The sequence below is a fragment of the Labeo rohita genome, chromosome 24, assembly GCF_022985175.1.
Source record: "Labeo rohita strain BAU-BD-2019 chromosome 24, IGBB_LRoh.1.0, whole genome shotgun sequence".
Classification (NCBI taxonomy): Eukaryota; Metazoa; Chordata; class Actinopteri; order Cypriniformes; family Cyprinidae; genus Labeo; species Labeo rohita.
Window position 1 is genome coordinate 7,605,721 of NC_066892.1, and position 22,096 is coordinate 7,627,816.

Sequence of the window (22,096 nt, forward strand, 5' to 3'; positions counted from 1 at the left end):
AAAATGGTTTACATTTACCATAAAAAACAGCCCAGTACCTTCCTGTGCAGCTTTGGCAATGTCCACGATGTTAGTCACATTAGGGGTGAGTTTGGCAAAGAACGGGATCTGAACAGCCTGCCGAACCCACCGACAGATGTTCCGCACCAGCTCTGGATCCTGGTCAAATGGGTCATGAAACAAACAAGCAAACTTAAACAACGACAAAAGAGGCATGAGAAAACATAACAGCAGAACTTTAGTTTAACAGATACCAACAAAACATCTGGATTATGGCTTAAAAATGATACTTTTATGATACTTTTATTATGTTTTGCATCATTTCCTGAATCTTGAAAGCTCTAGTCACCATTCACTTTAAATAAAAGTCTTTAGGAGTTCTTCAGGAAGTCATTAGGAGTTCAGAGAGGGCAGAGAAATTATGAGATTTAACAAATTTGGGTGAACTATTCCTTTAAATATTAGCAGACTGCTAGATCTGAGTCTCTCTGTGTGTGTGTGGGAGAGAGAGAAAGAATGAGCGAGTGATAGATGGAGAGGGGAGCCTGTAGTCGCTGGTGTGAGGGAGAGAGGGATCATAACAGTGTGAACTGCTGTTCCAGGAGGATTCATGCTTTATTAAGCTGCCCTGGTCTGTCAGTCTGTGCTGTTTAGTGAGAGAGAGAGACTGAGAGAGAGAGTGAAGGGGGTTTGGTATTTGTGAATCTGAAAGAAAAGATTGCATTTGTCTCCCTAACACTTTTTAGTAACTTAGACAATGTTTAAAAATCAATGTGCATTCATGATGGTATAAGAACTGACTGGACTATTTTCTGATTAGGCTAGATCTTATAAAATTAAATTCTCATCAGAAACCAATCACAAGTATGGTACAAAAGTCTGAGAAGTATATTTATATTGCAGTGACTTAATAAAATAAAAATATACATATACATATTCAAAAACAGTGCAAAGTCAAATCAAATATTGCATTATTACAATTTCAAAGAACTGTTTTCAATTTTAATGTACAAATTAAAATAACATTTCTTAATACTATCAATGCTACTTAATATTTTTGTGGAAACCATGCTGTTTATTTTTTCAGGATTCTTTGATAAATAAAAGTTTATAAGGACACAATTTTTTATAATATTATAAATGTCCTTAGATTTTAGATCAATTTAATGCATTCTTACTAAATAAAAAAAATCTTTCAAAAATAAACAAAACACCTATTAAAAATATATTTTTATATACACTACCAGTCAAAAGTTTTTGGACAGTAATATTTTTATTTATTTATTTATTTATCTATTTATTTATTTTAGTCTCACCAAGCCTGCATTTATTTGATCCAAAGAAAAATATTTTTATTTATTTATTTATTTTTTAAATATTATTTGTATTTATTTTATATATATATATATATATATATATATATATATATATATATACACACACACACACAATTGATACAGATTTATATTAAAATTTATCTAATTATATTAAAATTTATTTAGAATTATTTTACAATATTTTAATATTTAAAATTTTATATATATATATATATATATATATTTTTTTTTTTTTTTAATAACTGTTTTCTAATATATTTAAAAATGTAATTTACTCCTGTGATTTCAAAACCGAATTTTTTAGCATCATTAATCTTTCATAAATTATTCTAATATTCTGATTCACTGCTCAAAAAACATTTATTATTATTATTATTATTATTATTCTGAAAACAGCTGAGTATTAGCTGAGAATAATTATGCTAAAAATTTAGCTTTGATCACAGAAATAAATTATATTTTAAAATACATTCAAACAGGAAGTAGTTATTATAAATAGTAGACAATATTTCACAATATTACTGCTTTTGCTGTATTTTGGATCAAATAAATGCAGGATTGGTGAGCAGAAGAGACTTTAAAAAGCATTAAAAATCTTACTGTCCAAAAACAGTAGTGTATTGACTGGTAGTGTATATTAAATAAAAAAGAGAGATGAGAAATGTATATTACATTATATTATACTGCAATAAATATTATATAACTGTTTTAATTTTTTGTCATCTTTCTTCTTTGCATTCACTATCTTCATGTTACTGTTTGGTAACCAATGCATTTGGCCCCTTTCCTCCAGGCCTCAAATAAAGACACACAGCCGCATTAAACCCTTTATAACCCTATGAAGTAAAACAGACATGGTTTAATTCAAGCAGCAAAGCCTGATGTCAGATCAGTCTGGATGTTTTAAAAGACTGTAAACCCGACATGAAGCTTTCATTCAGTACAGCCTCAGCTCTCTTTCTCATCCCCGTCCTTCTCAGTCTCTCTTTTCTTTCACAGGAAATAGGTCTCTGTTTTGACATATCCAATAACGGCTGGCATATATTCCCTTGAGCAATGGCTCTGTCCGTCTCTATAAAGAAGTGTGATGTACAAGCTGTACGTGCAAAGCCGAGTTCTAAGGTCACTCCCTGCACAGGAAAAGGTTAGCATTTGATTTTTAAAACCATTAGCCAGAATTGATTTGTAAGAATACAGAAGCCCACAGAAAAACACGTCTCCTCCTGACTATTTCCTTTCCATTTCTAAGGCATGCTGAGTGATTCAGCGCCGTACAAAAACGAAGAGCGATAAAACGCCGCTGTGGGATCTGCTGCGTCCTTGGGTGTGTATTTTACCTGAGATACACATGAAGTCAGGATATATTTGCACCCAAACGTATTCAAAATGCATTCGAAAGGCACTCAAAAAGAAGGGACAGGAAAGGTTACGCCATTTAAGATGATAAACTCATTCCCAGATTTTTTTTTAAGAAAATATTGGATTTATGCACTCGACCCAGCAGTGAGCGTCATCCATGGCAATTTGTCCTGATTTATTCAAGACTTAAACAGGGTATAAACAAGGCTGGAGTGTTAGGTTCAACCTGTCCACTCCGAGCCGTCTGCCAGAGCGGGAGAGGTAATATCTGAGCTCCCGAGAGATGTTTGATAGCGCTGGCGGGTTGCTGGAGAGATTCATTGGTTGATATAGCGAATCCTGAACTCCAGGCTAAAAAAAGTGGTAAGAACAAAAGTGGCAAAACAACCCAGCAAAGAGAAATGAGACAGACAGCCCGAAATTGGCGAAAAAAATATTTCTTCACAAACATACTGTATATGGGTAACAAGGTTGTCTATATTTTTGTTTCTGCCATTATCAACTCTTTTCACCTTTTAATCACCCTTTTGTCTTCACTAGTGCATTTAAATAGTCCCCGATGATACAAAATCAATGACTGTTAACCTTTCTTATCGATACAAACAGCACGCATTCTTACTAATCAAAAAAACATGTTCAAGTACTCAATAGGGATTATTTTGGATATATATCAGGTACAGTACATGCCAATTTTCTCAAGGAAAAAAAGTAAACTTGAACTAATGCTGTAAAATATACATGAGACTCAGCTGGTGCTATATTACTATAATATTGAAGGTAAAAATTTCCTGATTTGTACACAAACGCTTAAATTACACTCAATTAAGTTTTAAAATTAATCAAACTACAATATTTATATTTCTACTCCAATTCGTTGTTTGAAACATACACATTTAAATGGTGGCTGTTACAAAAACTTGACAGATTTATTCAAACGTAAATTAAACATTCAAGAACATAAAAAATTATAATGAATATGTTAAATGGTGCATAGATTTAGCAAAATGCTCCTCTCTAGTGTTCATTTTTCTAGCTGACTAACAAGTTCATGGTCACCAAATATGTTTTTTCTCAGGTAAATGTGACGTTACGTGACATATTGTTTACAAGCTGTTATATTGACGTCTTTCTTGACTGATCGAGCGACTACATGAGACAGGATACGGTTTTTGGTAAGTTGTACTCTTTCTTTTAACATACCTTCGTATTCTTGTTGTTTATTCATGTTTATTTCACGCTGAAACTGGTATTAAAGCTGAAGAGACATTTAACGTTACGTGCGTTTCCTGCTGCTCCTTCTGTTGAACTGAGGCGCTTTCACTCCACATTAAACAGCGGCAAAACGGCATTTATTATTTGAATACAATAATAAAATGGACAGAATTTGAAATCTGAGACTGTGTTTCATATCAAAAGTTATAAAACACAAATCTTACTGCAATTTACTGGATGCAGTCAAGCGAGCTGTGCGTCAAGGCCCGTTCATCAACTGAAAATAGGCTAGACTAATCGATTTAAGAAACGATATCGTTTTGTAAAAATGAGAACCGATTAAAACCGAGAAATCTATATTTTTTTTTACCCACTCTTAGTATGTGTGACCATGGACCACAAAACCAGTCATAAGCGTAATTTTTTTGACAATGCTGAATAAATAAGCATCCCATTGATGCATGGTTTGTTAGGATAGGACAATATTTGGCCTACACTGTAAAAAATAAAAAACACAATTTGTTGAGTCAGCTTAAAATAATTTGTTACCCTGGTGCCTTAAAATTTGAAGTTCAGTCAACTAAAATAAGTTTAGTCAACTTGAAATGTTAAGTTGTACTAAGTAACAACTTAGATATTCGTGTTTGCTAAACTTAACAGATTGGTAAGTAACCCAGCCGCCTTAAAATTTTAAGTTGATTCAACTCAAATATCTAAGTTGTCACTTAGTATAATTTAACATTTCAAGTTGAATAAACTTTTTTTGGAGTTGACTGAACTTAAAATTTTAAGGCAGCCAGGTTACAAATTATTTTAAGTTGACTCAACAAATTGTTTTTTTACAGTGTAGATACAACTGTTTACAAATCTGGAAACCGCAAAAAAATAAAAAAATAAAAATAATGAGAAAATCGCTTTTAAAGTTATTAGCAATGCATATTACTAATCAAAACTTAAGTTTTGATATATTTACGGTAGGAAATTTACAAAATATCTTAATGGAACATGATCTTTACTTAATATTTTTGGAATAAAAGGAAAATCGATCTTTTTACCCATACTTATGACTGGTTATATGGTCCAGGATCACATTTATACTAACAAAGAATGTCTCTTTACACTAATTTGGACTTGAAAATGTTGCCAATCACACAGTTATATTTGAACTGAATAAATACTGCTCTGCTGTCCATATTTGTACTAATGGTACATTCTTAAAATCACATACAGCATGTATTAGTACTTATAAAAAAAAAAAGAAAAAAAAAAAGTGTAATTGTAAACATTCTTACAACTATGAACTGTACATATTTGTAATTAATATAAAAAGTGTAAAAATGTGTACAAATACAAAAAAATATCTACATAACTGTCAACAAGTGTTCACCAAGGTTGCATTTATTTGATCACAATTAGAGTAAAATCAGTAATAAAAAAGACAGATTTATGTTTTAATATATTTTAAAATGTATTTTATTTCTGTGAAGGCAAAGCTGATTTTTCAGCATTATTGTTCCAGTGTCACATAATACTTCAGAAATCATTCTAATATGCTGATTTGCTGCTCAAGAAACAGTTGTGCTGCTTAATTTTCGTATGGAAACAGTGACGCATTTTATTTCAGGATTCTTTGATGTATAGAAAGTTCTTTTTTAACATTACAAATGTCTTCACTGTCACTTTTGATCAATTTAATGCATCCTTCCTGACTAAAACTATGACTGACTTACTGTCATACTGACCACGAACCACTGAAACGTAACATTAAAAATGCATGACTGTCAATATTTCCGCGAATATTCATATTTTCTTTAGGCCTAATACAAATTCAGAGCCGCCTGCCAACAGTGAAGACTGAGTGAGTGGCGTCCGCCTGGTCGAGCCGCAACCGAGCCCTGCGTCCTGAGGGAACGTTTTTTTCTACAAGCCGAACGTTGGTAGCATTTGAAGGAAACAACAACAACAGACTTACAGGAAGCAGGACAGGCCTTCCTCCCAAAGGGTCATGGGAAATTGCATTACGCCTGCCTCAGTACGAAGCACAGGGGTCGTGGCCCGCAGCCAGACACCAGCCACCAAACAGATGCTGCCTGTAAGAACTCTGCTCTCGCACCGGAGACCGCCGCTCCCTCCGAGGGCTTCCCGTGACAGCTTATTACAGGCCAGATGGGGGTGAGAGCCGCTGTCTGTGGGCCAGGGAGTCTGGAGCAGGGACGCTTTTTCCCTCTAAGCAGTTTGCTGTACACAGTATTACACGCTTTGATGGAGAGAGAGCGCACCTGTGTAGCTGGCCTGCTTTCGGCATCGAGTCTCTGACCCGTCGCCACCCGGTTTCACATGGAGAGGTGCTTTCCGCGGGCCTGAAAGAGCAGCGGACCTGCCGCGGCAGTCGCGAGTGTTTTAAAAAGAGCTTTCAGAACCGCTGAAGAGCATTCAGAGATGAAAATCGACTTGTGAGCTGCAATAAGGGCTGAGCGAATTGCACAGCGACTCCGATTTGGCAGGTGGCCGCGTGGTTAAGGGTTGGGGGGAGGCCTTGTATGAAATTAAAGGAGGGGGCGCGCCGGATTCTTTATATGTTTTCCGTGCCGTCACTGCAGGGCAGGTTAAGCAGGGAACCGGAGCGCTACTGGAAGAGAAGAAGAGAAAAAGAAAGAGATGGAAAGCGTCCCGAAGCCCCCTCAGGCTGTGAGGAGAGGGGGCGAAGGGGAACGCTGGGAGGAATGCAGGAATAATAGCAGCTTTACACCTGAAATTTTAATTTTACAGCGCAAGGTCACGGAAGGTGGGCACTCTCGTTAAGGGCTGCCGGGTCTCGCAGGAGGCATGATGGAAGTCGGGTGTCATTCGGCCCTGTTTGGTAGGCTCAAAATAGCTCTGGGAACGAGAGCCGGTTTTAATTTGCGAAACTGGGGAACTGTGTTGAAGGCAGAAGGTGAAAAAAAGATGAGATCCCGAAGGATGCTGAGTCAAACCTGAGTGAGAACTCTGTGACCCCTGAGATCTTTCCCCCTCACACTTCTTTTCCTGTGATTACAAATCGCTAAAAATTAATTGTGCCTACGCAAATACTAAAATATTTGCGAGACGAATAATATGCATCATGACAGTGACTGAAATGATTTGAATTAACAGAATGTTGATGACATATTACCAACAAAAACAAATGTTTTTTAAATGCATATATAAAGCCTTTAAATACAGTTTTATGAAAAAACGTAATCTATAGTGACTAAAAACAATAAAAAATGGTATTCTGTGCTCAAAATAAGGACAATAAGATCATTAAATGCTCTTTAAAAGACACTATTTCAGAGCATTCAGTACATGCATATCTAATTTTTGCCCTGTACAAAATATTGCCGAACTTTAAAGGATATTTGCATCACAAGACAAAAACTAGTTATGTTGCTTTTAAATTGCATTTGCTGTTCACTTTTGTAAACATATTAAATAAAGTTATTAAATGCATATCTAATGCCTTTAAACACAGTTTTATGAAAAACTTTACAAAAAATTGTGCTTAATGTTTAATAGTGCATTCAGTGCATGCATATCTAGAAGAACATAATTGTTTCAAATCATAATATTTTCAATAACTAACCTGCTAGATCTGCATGAGCTGAAGCTGTTAAAATAAAACAGCTTTGTTAGTGGGTTTATTAGCTCATCCAAATGCATTCTATATACTAAAATAGCAAAAATAGTTACTATGTAACATAATACAGCATGACAAAATTACAGAGCAAAAAAGAGAGGCATCATAAAAAAAAGCCATTTATTAAGAATGCTTTTGCACAAATTATTAATTAGTTCCCTCATTTTAGTTAAATTCGTGGGCATGTTTGTGGGCAAAATGATTCTCATTTCCTGGCCAAGAATTTGTAATTTTTTTGCCCTGTGCAAAATATTGTTGGACTTTAAATGATATTTGCATCACAAGAGAAAAACTAGTGCTTTTAAAATCCATTTGCTGTTTAACTTTTGTAAACATATTATACAAAGTTATTAAAAGCATTAAATAATGCCTTTAAATACAGTTTTGTGGGGGGGGAACAATAAAAAAAAGGTGTTTTGCACTCAAAAAAAGGACATTAACTTCATTTAATGCTCACAACACAATTTCAGTGCATTCAGTACATGCATATCTAGAAGAACATAATTGCTTCAAATAATCATATCATAATATTTTCAATGCCTAACCTGCTAGATTTGCATGAGCTGAAGCTGAACTGTTAAAATTAAGTGCTTTGTTAGTGGGTTTATTACCTCATCCAAACGCATCCTATATACTAAAAAAGTAAAAATTGTTTAAAATAAAAATAATACGTCATAAAAAATTTACAGTGCCCCACATATTCCATGCATAAGAAAAAAAAGGCATTAATTAAAAAATGCTTTTGCACAAATTATTAATTTGTTCTCTCATTTTAGTAAAATTCGTGACTATGTTTAAATTTTGTTCATGCAAAATGCAAATTGATTCTTATTTCCTGGCCAAAATATCATTTTTTGCCCTATACAAAACATTAATGAACTTTAAAGGATATTTGCATCATAAGACAAAAACTAGTAACATTGCTTTTAAATTCCATTTGCTGTTTCACCTTTGTAAACATATTAAATCAAGTTATTAAATGCATATCTAATGCATTTAAATACAATTTTATGAAAAACGTAATCTATAGTGACTAAAAACAAAAAAAATCTATAGTGACTAAAAAAAAAAAGGTGTTTCGTGCTCAAAACAAGGACAATAACTTGTCATAACTAAATTCCATTTTGTAAACATATTAAAGTTATTAAATGCATGAATACCTTTAAATACAGTTTTGTGAAAAAAAAAACTATAATGTCTACAAACAACAAATAATGGTGTTTCTCAAAATAAGGACATTAACTTCATTTAATACTCACAACACTATTTCAGAGCATTCAGCATATGCATATCTAGAAGGATATAATTGTTTCAAATAATCATAATATTTTCAATGACTAACCTTAGATTGGCATGAGCTGAAGCTGAACTGCTAAAATGAAGCGCTCTGTTAATGGGTTTATTAGCTCATCCAAACGCATCTTATATACTAAAAAAGTAAAAATTGTTTAAAATAAAAATAATACGTCATAAAAAAAATTACAGTGTCCACATACATATTCCATGCATAAAAAAAGCCATTAATTAAGAACGCTTTTGCACAAATTATTAATTTGTTCTCTTATTTTAGTAAAATTCCTAACCATGTTTGAATTTTGTTCATGCAAAATGCTAATTGATTCTTATTTCCTGGCCAAGATATAATTTTTTGCCCTATACATCCTGTCACTAAAATAGAAAAAAATGTTTAAAATAAAAAAAAATGCAACATGAAAAAATTACAGAGCCCCACATATTTAATGCATAAAAGGGAAAAAAAAACATTAATTAAAAATGCCATTGCACAAATTATTAATTTGTACCCCCATTTTAGGCAAATTTGTCTTTCGCACAATTTATTTAATTATTTCTCTCATTTTAGTCAAATTCATGGCCATGTTTACATTTACATTACATGTTCATGCAAAATTATTCTTATTTCCCAAAATATAATTTTTTGCCCTGTACAAAATATTAATGAACTTTAAAGGATGTTTGCATCACAAGACAAAAATTAGTAAGGTTGCTCATGCAAACATTTTAAATAAAATTATCATTCTCCGGTTTCACTGACAAGGCTTAAGCCTAGTCCTAGACTAAAATGCATGTCTGGGCTGTTTTGACTGAGAAAAAAAACAAAACAAAACAAAAACTTGCACTGACTGATCTTAAAATGTCAGTTTCATTGTTTTGTCTCAAGTGTTTTTATCTGGCATTTATAAAAGCTACTAAAATTAAACTATGACCTAATCCTGTCTTAACCTAAGCCCTGTCTGTGAAACTGGGCCTAAAATTATTTAAATGCATTAAATGATGCCTTCAAATACAGTTTTATGAAAAATGTAATCTATAATGACTCTAAAAACAACCAAAAAAATGTGTTTTGTGCTGAAAATAAGGACAATAAATTCATTTAATGCTCACAACACTATTTCAGAGCATTCCGTATGTTAAACTAGTTTGTGAACAAAACATTTTTTTTTTTTGCAGAAATACTGCGCAACTGCTTTGCCCCTTAATGTTTAAAGCATTAATCAACAGTAAACAGGAATTACCAGCATTAATGTTTAACATATGTAAACAAAAACATCTCTAATCTGCTGCAAGTTAAATGTTAAACAGCTTTGAGAAAATAGGGACCGTTTCATAGCAAAACAAACCGAAATGAGAGCAATCGAGAGAGAATATTAACATCCCATTAAAATCAAATTGTATCTCTTTTCATGCAGTCAGAAACAATGCTGAATTAATGTTTTTTTCCCCCCTTCCTTTCCACAGGCAAGGAGAGTAGACGAGGTGCCAAACGGAGTGATTAAATGATATTGCGTCTCTTTAGTTCTCTTGGCAGATACCTGCCCTCGGGCTTTGATTAGCTCTTTGTCTTACAGCGGAAAATCTACAGCAAACCGAATGGATATGACTGCAAATTTACAGCCACGGTAGAGGGAAATAACTCTGTCTTTGTTCGGATGGAAAAGCTGGTTTATTTCCTGTGGTATAACACATAGTCAGGTGAACAGAATGAAGAGGTGTGCGTTTATTCAGGCCTGATACGGGCAAAGAGAAGCGGTAATACGCAAGGTCACGTACATCACCTCTGGGCTTAATTCATGTGACAGACCTTCACAGCCGGATCGTGTGTAACGACTTTGATGAGAAAACATCAAGTCGGTGGACCAAACCCGAAGGAAAAGAAACACGGCAAGATCATGTTCAGCCGGAATGTACTGAAAGTACCTCAGAAAGTATATTACGAAATAGCCAGTCATGGTTTAAGCTGTTCTTGACTGATTTGCGAACCTTAAAGTTAGCATACACTTCTGTTCAAAAGTTTGAGACCAGTAAGATTTTTAATGTTTTTTATAGATTGCTCATCATTGCTCATTTACTTGATCAAAAAAAACTGAAAAAGAACTGTAATATTGTGAAATATTATCTTACAGTTTATAATGATGGTTTTCTATTTTAAAATATTTTAAAATATAATTTATTCCTTTGATGCAAAGCTGAATTTTCATCAGCAATTACTCCAGTCTTCACTGTCACATGATCCTTCAGAACTCATTAATATGCTAATTTATTATCAATGATAGAAAGTTTGTTGAATAAAAAGTCATTTACTCAAAATAGAAATTTTCTAACATTTTCTATTTTCTTTTCTAACAATACAAGTCTTTGCTATCGCGAAAATTCAGCTTTGCATCACAAGAATAAATTACATTTTAAAATATATTCACATAGAAAAGAGTTATTTTACATTAAAATAATATTTCACAATATTACTGTTTTTTTCTGGATTTTTAATAAAATGTGGCCCTATAAGCATAAAAAAATTCTTAAAAAAAAAAAAAAATTAATTAATTAATTAAAATATCTTACTGATCCACACTTTTGAATGGCAGTGTACATGAGGAATAGTTCAACCAAAAATAAAATATTTTATTCACCCTTTATGTTGTTCCAAACCTAATAGTTTTTCTTTCTTCTGGACAAACTTAAAAATTAAAATTAATGGTGGATAGAAAGATGTTTAGTGATTAATAACTCAAATGCTACTTAGTTCTTTACACACATGAATTATATTATGTTTCTTAAATTAAACACACGAGTAGTACAGACAACTTTATATTATTATTATACATCCATAATATGCTTTTTTCAGCATTCCCAATTCAGATTCACTGTATGAAAAATGGCAGCATGAACATTCTGCAAAAATTTAATTTTGTGTTCTACAGGTAAATAATTGTAGAATTTGTTTTTCCCCTTAAATGTGGTGTTCAAAATGATTACAGGAGGGAAGTTTTGGGAAGTTTAATGCTAGTTTGGTGGTTATTAACTATTGACTACCAATGGCCTAATCAAGTTTAGTCAACTTGTTCTAGTAACCGAATAAAAATTCTCATTTAAAACCAGACTATACTCAAATTTAAGCTGGTCTAAACTGATCTAAGCACTCAGAAATGGCAGAAAATCTGAATGAAAAAGCTTTCATCTCACATTCTTGACCATGACAGCTACTGTTTCAGGCTTTTAGGCTTTAGAGATTCAAAACACCTCTTTCTTCTGAAAACCAGAGCAATAGCCAGATGTTTTCATTTATAGCGTTTAACAGTGTTTTATGCTGTTTTACAACTACACATCAGAACAAAGATCATGTTATCAGAGAATAACGTTCTCTAAGGTGCACAGATGTGATGTTTTCCTATCAAGTACATCAGTTGACAGGATGTTATTCTGCTTTTCACAGTTGCTGAGGGTGTAATCATAAGCAAAGACGCTGTTTTTTCTCTGTAATAGGCACCATGCCCTGGTGTGAAACCCAAAAAATGACAACAACAACAACAAAGAAATCCCACCTTAATCTCAACGGGCCCAAAACACAAAAACGCATTTGATTCGAATAATGGAGTTATGCGTTTGAATGAAAATTGTTTACGGACCGCAAAAGGGATTATTCTTGGATTATTAAATTCGGCTAATTCTGTGATGTGATGGAAAAGTGTTATTAAAACGCTTTGACAGAATCAATGTTACGGTAAAGTGGAGAGGCACTGATGCAGGTTCTGCAAACTTGACAGCGTCTCATCAGCCATTCATAAGTGCTGAAATGCGCTCTGATTTGGAACGGTACGCATAGGAACGTACACGTGAGTGCAAACGAATCTATACCTTATTAAAGAAGCAAAATCAAAATCTACATCATTGCAAAATATATAAAACAAGCCTTTTTATGTGATTGTAGTGTGAGATATTTATAGAATTGTATATTGTTCAGTGCACGTCTTATGTTGTAGGTTTGGACACTGAAAATAAAGCCTAACCTGATACTTAGGCAAATCAGGTTCATGCCCATATCAGTATAATAGCTGAACTCAAACAGTTTCCAATCCAAAAACACATTAAAATCCCAATTGAGTTTCAAGTCATCATTCACAGATTGTATCTCTGTTCCAAAACCCAGCAAAGCTACATTTCAGCATCACAAGTCCAATAAGTGACTTTTAAGTGACCAGTCTAGAGCATGCTACACAGGCATCAACTCACATACACTGGGGAAAAAAAGGTGTAGAAACGATTTTTACTTATAAATTGCTAGTAAATTTGAGTAACACACTGAATTAAAAGTGAAATTTTGAAGTACAAAAACTAAAATAGTATTTTCTTATAAAATGCCTCAGAAATTAAACAATACTCTTAAAAATACATTGTAGACAAACATATTGGGTGAAATTATATTTTAATTTACACTTAAGTATTGTTAACGATAATTTTAGTCTACAATTTTGGTCTAATCTGCTAATTTAATTTTAGTTGTAATATTTCGAGAATAAAGTAGAAATTATGAGAATAAAGTCAATATATTATGAGAATAAAGTCGAAATTGCAAGAATAAAGTCGAAATGTTTCGAAAATAAAGTCGAAATGTTGAGAATAAGGCCGAAATGTTTCAAGAATAAAGACGAAATGTTTTGAGAATAAAGTCTAAATATTTTGAGAGTAAAGTCAAAATTACGAGAATTAATTCGTAGCAATTATGAAATTAAAGTTATAATATTTTGAGAGTATATTCTAGCCTATTGCGCAGACAAATGGCCTGGATTGGGAGAACCGGGAGATATTACAAAGTCTCAGCTTTCAAATTCTGTCAGTTTTACAACAAAATACAAACAATATGTCTTAGTAAAATGTGGGGTTTTTTTTACGCTTTTTAATGTGCCATGACAGACGTTAAATATTATGTCCAATAACTTTATTCTCGTAACTTTGACTTCATTTTTTCGAAACATTTCAACTTTATTTTCGTAATCTAGACTTCACTCTCAAAACATTTTGACTTTATTCTTGAAACATTTTAACTTTATTCACATAGCTTTGATTTTATTTTAGAAACATTTCTACTTTATTCTCGTAACTTCAACTTTATTCTCGAAAAATTCCGACTTTATTCTCAAAATACTTCAACTTTATTCTCGTAACTTCAACTTTATTCTCAAAACATTTCAACTTTATTCTCGAAACTTCGACTTTATTTTTGAAACATTTCAACTTTATTTTCGTAATTTTGACTTCATTCTAAAATATTTTGACTTTACTCTCTCAAAATATTTCAACTTTATTCACATAACTTCAATTTTATTTTTGAAACATTTCAACTTTATTCTCGTAACTTCTACTTTATTCTCAAAACATTTTGACTTTATTATCGAAACATTTCAACTTTATTCTCGTAACTTTGACTTCATTCTCAAAACATTTTGACTTTATTCTCGATACATTTCAACTTTATTCTCGTAACAATTTAACTTTATTTTCGTAACTTCGACTTCATTCTCGAAACATTTTGACTTTATTCTCGTAACTTCGACTTCATTCTCAAAACTTTTTGACTTTATTCTCGAAACATTTCAACTTTATTCTCGTAACTTCGATTTTATTTTTTAAACATTTCAACTTTATTCTCGTAACTTCAATTTTATTTTTGAAACATTTCAACTTTATTTTTGTAACTTCGACTTCATTCTCAAAACATTTTGACTTTATTCTCGTAACTTCGACTTTATTCTCAAAACATTTCAACTTTATTCTCGTAACTTCGATTTTATTTTTGAAACATTTAACCTTTATTCTCGTAATTTCGACTTTATTCTCAAAACATTTGAACTTTATTCTCGTAACTTTGACTTTATTCTCAAAACATTTTAACTTTATTCTCGTAACTTCGATTTTATTTTTGAAACATTTCGACCTTATTCTCGAAATTTCAACTTTATTCTCAAAATATTTAGACTTTAATCTCGTAATCTTAGATTTTTTTTTTTAATTTTTGAATATGCCACTAAAACGGCATCATACAAAATGCACTCTAGAAAAAAGTGTCTTAATATTTTATACAGTCTTCTTAAATTCCTTTTTAGATATTTTTACTGAAGACAAAAAAAAAAAGACTTCAATGGCTTAAAATGCTTGCTAGGTTTTGGAACAGAGCATGTGTTTACTGTCAGATCCACAGTGCGGGTCTACTAGATCCATAAAATAAAACACAAAAAGCACAAAACTGTGAGCGCCGCATCTTTCCCAGCAGGCCTCATGCTCATGGTCTCCTAACACGTTTTCTCTCCCTGCTGCTGAGTGACAGCAGACTACAAATACCTCAGGGTACCAAACATCATCTGGCATAATAATCAACAATTATAGACAGAAAAAAAAACAATCCACACAAACAAACTATTCACACAGTGCCGTTGCCATGTTTTTGGGCATGCATAATGCCAAACAACATTATTTTTAGTCATAGTACATGTAGTACCACCATAGTTAATATAATTCCTTGATTGTCACTCACCTGATTTTCAGACAAATACACTTTTAGGTTTTTAACAAAATAAGAGCCTAAAAACCATTTGCGGAGACATTTACGGTGACTGCTCTACCTCACAGCCGACAGTGTCTCTGCATGGTGACTGTGTACCGTAGGTGTTGAACGTTGCATTTACCTGCCCACAGGCGAGCCCCATTCCCCTTTCCCCCATTCCATGAGGACATGATAGATTCAGCTCCAGGGCATCAGCGCCAGACTCCTGTGAGATGGATGCAGAAGCCTCAGATTATTTACAAATAAATTCAATGCATTTTTCAGCTTTGAATCACAATCAAGCTGTGGACGTTCATATGCAACCCTCACACGTGCCACATACATATATAATACATAGGAGGAAATTCACTTAGGAAGAACTGCATCCACTTTGAGGATTGCATCCACTGCCTGCATTGTTTTTGTGCACACGGATTCATACAAATTAGACAATATGCCCCAAAAATAAAATACAGCAGACTAGCACGTTTTGGTGTACTTTACTGAAATTGTATAGCATTACTCTATCATTGTTATCAAGACATGTGAATTGCATGTATGTTTACATATGGTGCACACGTCGTTTGATAATCTTTTGATGAATTACCGCTCTTGTGAATAGCAAATTAACTCAAACATGTCTTTTAAAAAATTATTGCAAAAAAAAAAAAAAGCTTTGTAGAAGGACATATATCTGACCCTGGACCACATAACCAGTCTGAAATTGAGATTTATACATCATCTGAAAGCTGAATAAATAAGTTTTTCATGGCTGTATGGACAGGATAGGACAATATTTGGCTGAAATACAACTATTTGAAAATCTGGAATCTGAGGGTGTAAAAAAAATCTAAATATTGAGAAAATGGCCTTTAAAGTTGTCCAAATGAAGTTCTTAGCAATGCATATTACGCATCAATAATTATGTTTTAATATATTTATGGTAGAAAATTTATAAAATAACTTCATGGAACATTTACTTAATATCCTAATGATTTTTGGCATAAAAGAAAAATCAATCATTTTGACACATACAAATATACCCATGCTACTTAAGACTGGTTTTGTGATCCAAGATCACACATATACGATTAGTTACAATTAGTGCTGTTTTTGTAAATAAGAATGTATAATAGGACAAATTCAGATAAAAAAAGAAGTGTGTGTTTGTGCTAAAAAAAATAAAATTTAATTATGAGAGGCAGGTCATTGCGCTGAATTACAGCATGCACAAGTTGAAAAAAATGTTTAGTAAATTTACCGTGCAAATGTAATAAATAAATAAATAAATAAATGAAAAAGTTAAAAGTGGAATAAAAAAAACAGCCTTTTATGAGCTAGTTCAACCAAAAAAAAAAATAAATAAATAAATAAATAAATAAATAAAATAAAATAAATAAATACAGACATTTTATTTTGGACCCCATGGACTTTACAGTGTGGACAAAAACAGTTAAAAAATATTGCCTTTTGTGAAAGTCGTGCAGGTTTAAAAGGACAAGAAAGTGAGTAAATTATGACAGAATTTTCATTTTCACAGCTTTTTAAGTTACATGGTTCTTTGGAAAATTACGTACTGACCCTAAAATATCTACTGTAGGTAGGCTTGTAGAAACTATAATGAATCATCGAGACAGCTCACGAAACAAAAAACAAAACTAAACATTTTTTCAATGCACTTTGGGTTCAGCAAAGAATGCTTTTCTTTTAAATATTCTTTTATTTTTGAATGTACAAAGTGTAACTAATCACATATACAGTCTTTCTGCATTGTACTTTCAAATAATCTTTCCATGCAATCTACGTCTATTCACCATGCGACAGCAAAAGGAAACACAAAAGACGCACACGCACAAGCTAATAAAGAAAATAACTAAAAAACAAACAATTTTATTGTTTATCAGACTCAAGCAGATGCAAACAATGAGCGAAGCAAATCAACGCTGACTGAGACATCGGCTCTTAAATAGATGAGAGCGGTGATAAGTGTTCCACACGGATGCACGAGAGACGAGCGAGCGAGCGAGCGAGCGGGCGGGCGGCACGCAGACCGGGGTGGGGTGCGTAGCCGAGCCGAGTTTGACAGGCAATTACAGATCCACGGGGGCTTTAAACCACATCACATGGGGGATTTAAACAATTACAAAAAGCTCTACAAACCTGCCACAGTGACTCCATCTGTAGATTTATGATTTTCCGCAGACTGACAGCCATTAAAGGGGGAAAAGAATAATAAGCATTTTAGCCTTACAAAGTGCAGAGGACCATGAGGTGGGCTGATGCTATTTATCACTGTCAGCCGGGGGAACGGGACAAAGGATCTTACAGGATTAGGCCCCAGATTTCATGGTCAATTAGGACCAAATACAGGTACAAAATGGATACAATGTGCCGTGATCCCAAAGCCAATTATCAATAATGTTTAATTTCACCCAGTTTCTTTTAAGCCCTTTATAGAAAGAGGAACGGGAGGAGGAGGAGGACGAGGAGGGGGCCGGCTTTCCTCTTCGCCCTCCCGTCCAACAAAAGGACCGATGCACACACAGTGAATTAAGTGCTATCATCTCTCATCACGGTAAGCTGCTTTCAGAGAGAGAGGCCGGCAAGACGACTGTTTGATATTGCGGGCTTAGTACTGAGAGAGAAGGGATAGATTTAAAATAAGCCAAAGGAAGCAAAAACAACAACAACAAAACAGTCAAGAGCAGTTTGCTGGGACACCGAGATCTCTCTTTTCTAGCTGTATGAATTGTGAAACACAAGTGCCCGTCTATGAAGAAATATAGCCTTTGAATTCATAACTAGAAAGAAAAGTTAAAGCCACAACACTAAGGTGTCTGCTAAAATTAAAAAAATAAGTTTCTATGATAGACTTTCTATGAAAGCATTTGAATAATTTCATTCAGAACCTGTTGCATTTTCTCTCAGAGACCAGATAGTTATACAGCACATGTACATTGCAATTGCTCTTGGGTTTCAAGCAAGTTTTGGACTCAATTCACCAAAAAACCAACCAATTTTCTTAAAATGAGCCTCTTCCATTAAAGGGATAATTCACCCGAACATTAAAACTCTGTCATTGATTAATCACCGTCATGTCGTTCCAAACCCAGAAGATTTTCAGAGCACAGATTAAGATATTTTTGTAGACTTTTTTTTAACAATGTCCTTACTGCCTTTCTAGCGAGCAAAGATGAACAAAGGTCTTACGGGTTCAGAACGACATGGGGGTAAGCAAATAATGACAGAATTTTTATTTTTTGGGTGAACTATCCCTTTATGCCCACTACCCCTAATGCTTGCATGTTACATTTAGTGACACATTTTTCCCTGTATATTAATAAATTTAGGTTTTTTTGTAACAAAAATTCAAACTGAGGAGAAAATGCATCATTTTAAGAATTTAATCTCTGTTTAGGATCATAAACTACCAAGTTATATATCAAAAAGCCATCTTATCAACTGGTATCACCAGCCACTGTACTTTTTAGTAAAAATTTTAAGGGCATGCTCCACAACAGAAAAGATCTGGATCAAACCTGACACTGTCTTTGATAAGGATTATCAACTCTAAAGCTGATAAGGACAACATTACCCATCGCTGTCATACTCCCTGGATCAGTACGGCTAGTTTCTGATCTTAGGGGGCATTAGAGAGAAGGAAAAGTGGAAGAGGAAAAAAAGTGTCTGGTGAAAAAATATGCACTCAAAAGGTGAAAGGGATGGCAACAAAAGACACACACATTATAGACGTCCAATCTAGTCTTATTAAACTCAATCATTACCTATTTAAGCAAACTGGCTTGCGTAGAATGTTTTTTATAGACACACGACCAGAATCGGTTGAATCTGCTTCCTGCTCTTTCACAGGATGTCGTCATAGAATAACACCCAGCTAAAAGCACTATAAGCAACTTTTTGGGGATACCACGCATAAAATGTCCTTACCACCTGACAGATATCACTGAAATAGGTGTCCTGAGAAATCAAATATCTCTCTGTGACACCCCTAGGCACTGTACAAAAAAAAAAAAAAAAAAAAAAAAAAAAAACAGTTAGCGATGCTGTGGAGGAAGTGAGCTACCTAAAATTACAGAAACAGTCTCCTCTAGAAGCAGGGTTGTACACCATTTAGAACTGAATTGGGATTGTGTTTGTGGTATAAAATGAATTGAAATTAGATAGATAGATAGATGGATAGATGGATAGATGGATAGATAGATAGATAGATAGATAGATAGATAGATAGATAGATAGATAGATAGATAGATAGATAGAATACATGGATGAATGGATAGACAGACACAGAAAGTTACAGTACATAGATGGACGGACAGATGGACAGACAGATAGACAGATGAACGAATAGAAAGATACATAGAAGAAAGGATGGACGGCCAGACAGACGGCCGAACAGATGAAAGGATATAAAGATACATCCACAGATGGACAGATAGAAAGATACATAGATGGACGGACGGACAGACAGATGAAGGGATAGAAAGATACATGGACAGATGGACGAACAGACAGACAGACGCACAGATGGATGGGATGGACAGATGAATGGACAGAAAGATATATAGATGGATGTACAGACCAATAAACGGATAGACAGATGGACAGACAGATGAAGAGGTTGAAAGATACATGGAAAGACAGACAAACAGACAGATTGGCGGACTTACAGACAGACAGACAGATGAAAGAAAAGAAAGATACAATGATGGACGGACGGACAGACAGACAGACAGACAGACAGCTGAATGCATAAAATGATACACAGATAGATGGCTGGACAGACGAATGGACAGACAGACGGACAGATGAACGGACAGAAAGATACATAGACAGATGGACAGACGGACAGATGGACAGACAGACGGCCGGACGGATGAAGAGGTAGAAAGATATATGGACAGATGGACAGACAGACAGACGGAAGAACAGAAAGATACATAGATGGATGGACAGACAGAGGGATGGACAGATGAAGGGACAGAAAGACACATAGACAGATAGAAAGATACATAGATGGACAGACAGATGGACAGATGAATGGATGGAAAGATACATGGATGGACAGACCAAATAAACGGACAGACAGATGGACAGACAGATGAAGAGGTTAAAAGATACATGGAAAGATGGACAAACAGATGGATGGGCGGACTTACAGACAGACAGCTGAATGCATAAAATGATACACAGATGGATGGCTGGACGGACGAACGGACAGACAGACAGACAGATGAATGGATAGAAAGATACATAGACAGATGGACACATGGACAGATGGAGAGACAGGCAGCCGGACGGATGAAGAAGTAGAAAGATACATGGACAGATGGACGGACAGATGGACAGACAGACAGATGGAAGAATAGAAAGATACATAGATGGACGGACAGACAGACAGAGGGATGGACAGATGAAGGGATAGAAAGATACATAGACAGATGGACAGATAGAAAGATACATAGATGGACAGACGGACTGATGAATAGACAGACAGACAGAAGGACAGATGGACGGATAGAAAGATACATGGACAGATGGATGGACATACAGACGGATAGATAGATAGATAGATAGATAGATAGATAGATAGATACTGCTCTTATCATCAGGATTAGTTTATACCAGCATCAATTTTTGACCGAGAGACACATGCAGTGGTGCAGCCTGGGAAACTGGCATTTGAGTGACAGCAATGAGGCTTTTATTAGTTTAAATTCACAGATTCACAGATTCTGTAGCTATTCCACTCACGAACAACCGCACATCGTGCACTTATTATTGGGCCTGCTTTTAGCCATTTATCTGCAATCCACTGTTCCTTTTTCTTCTGCCAACTTTCAATTGGATAAAATAGGAACAGCTCATGGAGAGACTTTGACATTTATGAATTATAGCCTCAGGCACATCGTTATGATGTAATATTTCTCTCAAAGGCAGCGATTTTATGGAGGGGAAAGTAGCTGAGGAGAGGTGGCGGCTGCAAGTAGAATGGTTTACTTCAGACTGACACTTCTGTGAGGGGAAAAGAGAGAGAGAGTCCGGATGACACAGAGAGAGAAAGAGAGATGGGCGTGCAAGGGAGGGAAAGAAAGCATGAAAAAAAAACTTTTAAGTAGTATCCTTAGGCGAGGAACAGTGTTAAGTGTTCCCTTAGATTTCAAAGTGGGAATGAATGGTTGATTCTCTTTGAAAACGGAGTTGCCATGGCAACTGAGCCTTTATTTCATATTTGCTGGCACAGGTAGCTAAACAGCAGACGCGCGGAAGATGAGGCATTCAGACCACAGAGGAGTTCGCAGACCACTAAAACCCACGGCGCCAGACGAGGTCCAAAGACAAACGGTCTTTCACCGCTTCACCCCGATCATCCGTATCTCCCGCTCATCCTTTTCTCGTTTCATCTCTGACAACAGATCAATGCTTTCACTTTCATCCAGTATAGGTAAAAGAGCAAGACCTTCAAATCAGTCCTGTGCTCGTTTTGTTGGGGATTTTTCAAGCTTAAAGCATGAAGTGAAGTGTGCTGTGACACGGCAGCTGTACCCTGAAGCGATGTTCTCACCATACTTTACATCATTGGCTTGCCTTATGAATACACAATATGCAAAATGTACCTGGGCTCCAGTGACGGGGGATGTCAGGCGAATACATAATGACAGTAATACGGAGGGGGGT

At 34.6% G+C, this 22,096-nt stretch overlaps 1 protein-coding gene across 2 annotated transcripts in view; it reads right to left on the minus strand.

The window, feature by feature from the left end:
• dpyda.1 (dihydropyrimidine dehydrogenase a, tandem duplicate 1) overlaps positions 1-22,096 on the minus strand; it is a 249,959-nt gene that overhangs the window by 63,202 nt on the left and 164,661 nt on the right. Inside the window, exons 16-18 of one of the 2 annotated variants that reach the window (XR_007825666.1) lie at positions 17,561-17,603; positions 15,543-15,626; positions 44-159 (exon numbers count right to left, since the gene is read on the minus strand). Coding sequence is in view for 1 of the 2 variants with exons in the window: in XM_051098672.1 (XP_050954629.1) it covers positions 39-159; positions 15,543-15,626 (205 nt within the window). In the remaining variant the exon portion in view is untranslated. Of the gene's footprint in view, positions 1-38; positions 160-15,542; positions 15,627-17,560; positions 17,604-22,096 lie in introns of those variants that run through there. The other variant, XM_051098672.1, reaches the window with a different exon arrangement.